This window comes from Rutidosis leptorrhynchoides, chromosome 11 (genome assembly GCF_046630445.1).
Source record: "Rutidosis leptorrhynchoides isolate AG116_Rl617_1_P2 chromosome 11, CSIRO_AGI_Rlap_v1, whole genome shotgun sequence".
Lineage (NCBI taxonomy): Eukaryota > Viridiplantae > Streptophyta > Magnoliopsida > Asterales > Asteraceae > Rutidosis > Rutidosis leptorrhynchoides.
In genome coordinates this window covers 168,570,022-168,575,719 of record NC_092343.1, presented here as the reverse complement: position 1 = coordinate 168,575,719, position 5,698 = coordinate 168,570,022, and the positions used below count along the sequence as shown (strand labels likewise).

At 34.4% G+C, this 5,698-nt stretch overlaps 2 protein-coding genes across 2 annotated transcripts; both read right to left on the bottom strand.

Annotated features, from left to right (window-relative positions):
• Positions 1-408: 408 nt before the first annotated feature.
• LOC139876283 (disease resistance-like protein DSC1) lies at positions 409-3,888 on the bottom strand. Its single transcript, XM_071863587.1, has 4 exons — positions 2,750-3,888; positions 2,222-2,602; positions 1,250-2,137; positions 409-1,140 (listed from the first exon to the last, which is right to left on the bottom strand). The coding sequence occupies exons 1-4, from the start codon at positions 3,791-3,793 to the stop codon at positions 526-528; spliced, it is 2,928 nt and encodes a 975-aa protein (XP_071719688.1). The 5' UTR covers positions 3,794-3,888; the 3' UTR covers positions 409-525.
• Positions 3,889-4,270: 382 nt separating this feature from the next.
• LOC139876284 (toll/interleukin-1 receptor-like protein) lies at positions 4,271-5,129 on the bottom strand. Its single transcript, XM_071863588.1, has one exon. It carries the CDS (start codon positions 4,831-4,833, stop codon positions 4,288-4,290), a length of 546 nt encoding a protein of 181 aa, XP_071719689.1. The 5' UTR covers positions 4,834-5,129; the 3' UTR covers positions 4,271-4,287.
• Positions 5,130-5,698: the final 569 nt, after the last annotated feature.

The following is a 5,698-nucleotide window of genomic DNA, read 5'->3' as shown; positions in this document are numbered from 1 at the left end:
AAGATAAGACTTGAGTTTGTTATTTAAAATTCTAATCTTCAAACTCCTTAGCCCCTAAGCAATATTCACTGATCAAATTTGCTACGGCCCAAACTCCAATTCCTCAAAATATCGAGCCAAAGTAATTGGCCCAACACTCAGCCCAGTCGTGCACAGCCCAGTCACAGCATCTGCATCACTTCCTTAATGAAAATAAGCATATCACGATCAAAACAAATGTATTTAGTAATATGCCTCGAACTCAAATGATAAAGTGAAAGGAAATATACTTTAGGACTTTGTATTTTGCTCACATGTTTGTTTTCCAATTACTGACCGGTAAATAATCATGCATATATTATATTATACAACTAAACATTAATAGCAGGACTTTGTATGTGGTTACTACCCAGACAAGAGTCTAACCAGTGAGAGTTAAAACAAGATTGATAAATTTATACATATGAACAAACTCATATCATTATTTTGAGTCCCAACAACCATACTGAATTTTGATCATCTTTCATGGCTTTATTACATAAAGTATTATTTTGGCCAGTAAGGCGCCGAACGATAATCTCTTTTATACATAATTGGCCAATGAGGCATCAGAAGGTAATCATTTAAAGAAAATATTTTAGCAGCAGAGACATCTCGAGTGATGATATGATTCCATGACTTGTAATAAGCCAAAGGATCTTCTTTCTTGTTTTTGTCACCATACACAAGGCTGATCCCATACTCCTTTAAATGTGCATATTCTTGTCCATCACCGAAATGCTTAACATTATAAAAGGATCCGTAATCAGTTTTTGCATTCAGGTGAACACTAACTTCATCGCCATCTTCAAACTCATTGTTCTCAAACATCCAATGGCTTAACCATACTCTAACTTCATTAGGTTCTGATGAAACATACATTATAGGTTGGTATATCCACGAGAAGTTCTTTGTCAAATTCCTTATTGCAATTCTTATAGGAGCATCCATAGGGGAGTAGGAGATCGAACTTTTGATGCACACATTTAGCCCACGAATCCGACAATTCTTTGTATTTGAGTGCAAGATAACTGACGATGAACCATTGCTTCGATGAGTGAAGGACTTTGGAACCTCTTGGCCTTTAAGATAAGTGCTGAAGATTCCATGTTCATAAAGAATCTGTCACATCCATCCAGCTTTTGTTAATCAATTAGCTTCAATCACTTGCATTTACTTAACATATATTGGGAGAGAAAGGAAGATAGAGATAAAAGAAACATGCATTCACCTGTGCTGATTGCATTTTTTCTTGGTAACGGTAGGTTCCGACAGGACATGCTATATGCAAGCCATGATAATTCACATATTCTAAATTAATCCATCCCAAACTAACAAGTATCACTTTGTCAATTTCTGAGATAGCTTGCATTTTAAACTGGCCTTGAATCTCAGTCAACGAAACTATATCATTATAAAAAATATACCTACGTGCTACTGTGTCTGGATAAAAAGTTACTTTCTCCAATGTTTCACAGTGTGAGATAAGCATTATCTTTATTGTGTTTGGAGCACATAAAATTGTCTTCAGCATTTTGCATTTATATAAACTGAGAGTCTCTAGTCCAGTTAGGCTTCTCACACAATCGGGGAGGGAAGTAATTGGATTACGATCTAAATACAAAATCCTCAATACCGATAGGCCAATGAAATCTACCGGAAACGATTCGTTAGACAGATTATTATTTACAAGGGATAAACTTACTAATGATTTTGGTAAAGAAATCGAATAGGAGTTCACACTTCTCGGTATAGCCTTCACAATGGCGGAGGAAGACACTTGGGGTGCTATGTTAATATTGTTAGCCTCAAGAATTTCTAGTGACTCCATATCCTTCATCTCAACAGGAAACTCACCAAGATTTATACAACCATTTATCAATAGTTCTCTAAGGTTTTTTAAATTTCCTATGGTCTGTGGAAGCTTTTTCAGCTGATGACATTCACTCATATTTAGGACTACAAGTCTATGACAATTCCCAATCGATTCACTAACCTCAACCATATTTATACACCCTGCGAGTGTCAACCTCTCAAGTACAGGGAACGCAGTGAAGCTACCAACAGTAAGAAGCTTAGGACAACCACTGAGATTAAGAAACTTCAGTGACTTAAGCACCTGTTGAATTTAATTTAAATTAAAGATGCATGTATGTTAACGAATTGCAAAAAAAAAAAAATGAAAGTTCAATCTAGTTGGTACCTTGGGCTTCTTCCAAAGAAGTTGTAGATTGCTATTAGACATATCAAGAGCAACCATATTCTCCATTTGTAACTCTGAAGGTATAAAACTCAAAGGAAATCCATGCATGCACAACCATCTTAAACCTTTAGGTAAATTCTTGTAGGATCCTCTGATTTTTACATAGTTGAGTTGTAGTAGTCTTAAATTACTCATCTCACTAAATGCAAGGGTCTCAAACACAGGTTGTTGATTATCACTAGGGGAGCATAAACTTAAAACCCAATTGATGAATGGAAATGATTTGAAGTTGTTGTAGTCATCGACGCTACTTGAGCCACGTGAAGTATCATCCTCAAATGCTTTCATGTCAAGGACAAGACCTTGAATTTTTGTTGTTCCCTACAAATAAATAAAAGGAATAGCAAGATATTAAATTAGAAGTTATATTTTTTATTGTTATTATCAAATGTACTCTTAACAAAAAAAAAAAAAAAAAAAAAAAAAAAAAAAAAAAAAAAAAAAAAAAAAAATTGAATATTACAGTACCTTTTTCTGTTGCAACACTGTTACAAAATCCCCATGATGCCATAACAGACTTCTTTTCCATGGCTTTTCTGGTGATTCTTGATGGACTACATATCTACCTAAATCTTGAAGAAGCTGATGCATCAGTAACTTATTAGAATATGGACATACTGTGAGAAGGCATCTGTTAGTGAGATTCTTGATCCCAAAAGATCTGCATTTACCGGATGCTTTTAATATTTCTTCACTGAACTCCTTATCCTTTCCAACGAAAAAACAGGCAATGAACTTGAAGAGTTCCTTGTCCTTTTCATGCGGCAATGAGTCGAAACTTATTTGCAGCACTTCTTGAATATCATGATGAATCTTTTTACTTAGCGATTCTAAGATTTCATCCCATGTAGCGTCTTCATAACGTATAGAACTACCCAAAACTTTAAGAGCCAAGGGATGCCCATTGCAATACTTTGCAACCTTCAATGAGTCTTCTTTGTCGTCTTCATTGGGTTCATTACGTCCGTAGGCATGCCAATGTAAAAGTTGTATTGACTCTTTCCTGTCCAACCCTTCAAGGAAGTGCCTCATACGCTTTGGTGAAACTTCTGTTTCAAACAACCTACATTTTTCTGTTATTGATTCAGATTTGGATGTTATTATTAATTTGCATCCAGGATGAAGACCTTTCGTCCCGATTAACGCATCCAACTGCTCAACTTTACTGATACCATCAAGAACAAGAAGAGTTCTTTTCCTAAGAAGTATTTTTTCAATCTTATAGGTGCCCACATTAGTATCTTGTACGTCCATCCAACTTCCATCTTGAAAGTCTTTAAGGATCCGTTTTTGTAAATCAAGCAATTCATCTGATGATGTACACCTCCTTTCAATATCTTCAAGAAAGCAGCTTCTTTCGAATTTGATATGGTGCAACTTAAAGATATAGTCAGCTAAGTAAGTCTTTCCAATCCCAGCCATTCCCCATAGTGTAAGAACTTGGGTGTTATCTGATGAATCATCTTTCAAGAAAACTTTAATGGTATTTATGTCAGACTTCATCCCAATCATGTGTGGAATATTACCCCGTTTGTGTATCTCTAATTTGCTGCTGATCTCTTTAACAATTTCTTCAATAAGTATCGTTTCCAACCTGGCAAAATTTATGAATATATATTTAAAAAGTATTTTTTCTCCTAAAGCAACAGTTAATGTTAAGGGTTATGTTGTTGTTGTTGTTGGTATGTTTGAAAAAAAAAAAATAGCTTAGATGTTGCTAGAAACTACAGATAAAAGTTGTTAACTGTAGCTTTTCCTTGAATGTAATTACAAGGACAAATGAAGGATTAGATGGAAAACACTTCAAATTATGTAAGATTACAATAGTAATATAATTTATAAAAAGTTGCAACTCTTTCTAATAACTACGGAGTATCATCATCATCATCATTTCTATGAAACCAAAAGCTAAAAGCACTTATTTAAACATAACTTAAGCCTACAGAGATCTAGCCTAAACAAGTTTAAAAATGGTTGAATCTGATGAGTAAAAAATGGTTTTATAATTACCTTCCATATGCATCCTTCCCTTTTAAATCAGCAACTTCAGCAAGTGCTTTCTTCCATTGCCTAATCTTTTGAGCCCATTGACTTTTCTTCTCTGCATCTGCTTCTGTCTCCATCCTCTGTTTATAAGTTGCCATCGCAACTGCAAAGCTGTTTTGTTGCTTCCTGACATCAGCGGGCTCCACATGATAGAAGATAGGTATAACAATTTGGTCAAACTTCCTACGTTGCTCCAGTATCAATACAAGTTCATCAAGGCACCATCTGGAAGAAGCGTAATTCTTGGACAACACGATAACAGAAGCTCTTGATGCTTTGATCGCATTCTCCAATTCTGGTTTTAATTCTTCTCCAGTTTGAATCTCAGCATCATCCAAAAAAGTCTCGATAGTGGAATCAAGCAAAGCCTTGTGGAGGTGATTAGTGAAATTGTAACGAGTATCTGCACCTCGAAAACTTAGAAAGACGTCATAAAGATAACTGGGTGAAGATTGTGGTGTAGATTGTGGTGAAGATTGTTGTGAAATTTCAGTGATCTCAACCATAATGATGATGATTTGATACAAAATGGGGTATGATCGAATTGAAGTCACTGGTAAATTTATGAACGCAAATCCGAGGGAATAAGTTTACTTTTTAAAAGTCTTGTTTCATATCATTTTTTCAATCAACCGTTCATATCTCACTTAAAAAAACCAACGGCCACAATTACATCAAATAATTATGTGGTCTTCCATTTGTAAAGTCTTTCTTTCATATCTCAATTCACCTTTCATGTCCTACCTCAAAATCCAACGGCCATAATTGGATCAAATAATTATGCAGACTTCACACATTTGTAATGGCAGGCTTTTTGGGAGTTTCCACGAAATTTTATACGCAATATGTCAAGATTGTAAGAAAGGGTGTTGGGAAAGGATTATAGTAGAAAAGGTTGTGGTGGGCTTTAATGTTATGTGATAAGGTTGTAGTGGTGGATAAAAAGTTTAATTTATTCACATACACATAGGACATATGTACATCAATCAATCAATTGTTGTGCACCATAACAAAAGTTTATGTGAGCATAACTAAAGGAACTGAAAGTATAATTAATATCAAAATAAAAATTGACGTTTTATATTATTAATTATTAATTATAATAATTATATATATTATATTCTCTCCGTCCCATCACAACTGTCCACTTTGTATTTCAATCAATGACAATAGATTATTCTGAAGAGAGAAGATTTCTTATTGGTGGATAATGAAGTTAGTGAGATTTTCTAAAACTATGTGCAAAAAGTAAGTGAACACTTGTAGTGTAACGGAGAGAGTATTGTATTGGAACTAAGATATTCTAATACCTTAATCATTAGTATTAATAATCGGTTGCTATATGGTTTTTTTTTTTTTTTTTTTTTTTTC

Bases quoted from the DNA above. Each gene is read 5' to 3' on its own strand.
- LOC139876283 (XM_071863587.1), bottom strand. From the start codon at position 3,793: ATGATTGGGATGAAGTCTGACATAAATACCATTAAAGTTTTCTTGAAA. The intron at 2,603-2,749 runs GTACTGTAATAT...ATTTATTTGTAG, and splicing joins CAGTGTTGCAACAGAAAAAG to GGAACAACAAAAATTCAAGG. The intron at 2,138-2,221 runs GTACCAACTAGA...TAAATTCAACAG, and splicing joins TTCTTTGGAAGAAGCCCAAG to GTGCTTAAGTCACTGAAGTT.
- LOC139876284 (XM_071863588.1), bottom strand. From the start codon at position 4,833: ATGGTTGAGATCACTGAAATTTCACAACAATCTTCACCACAATCTACA.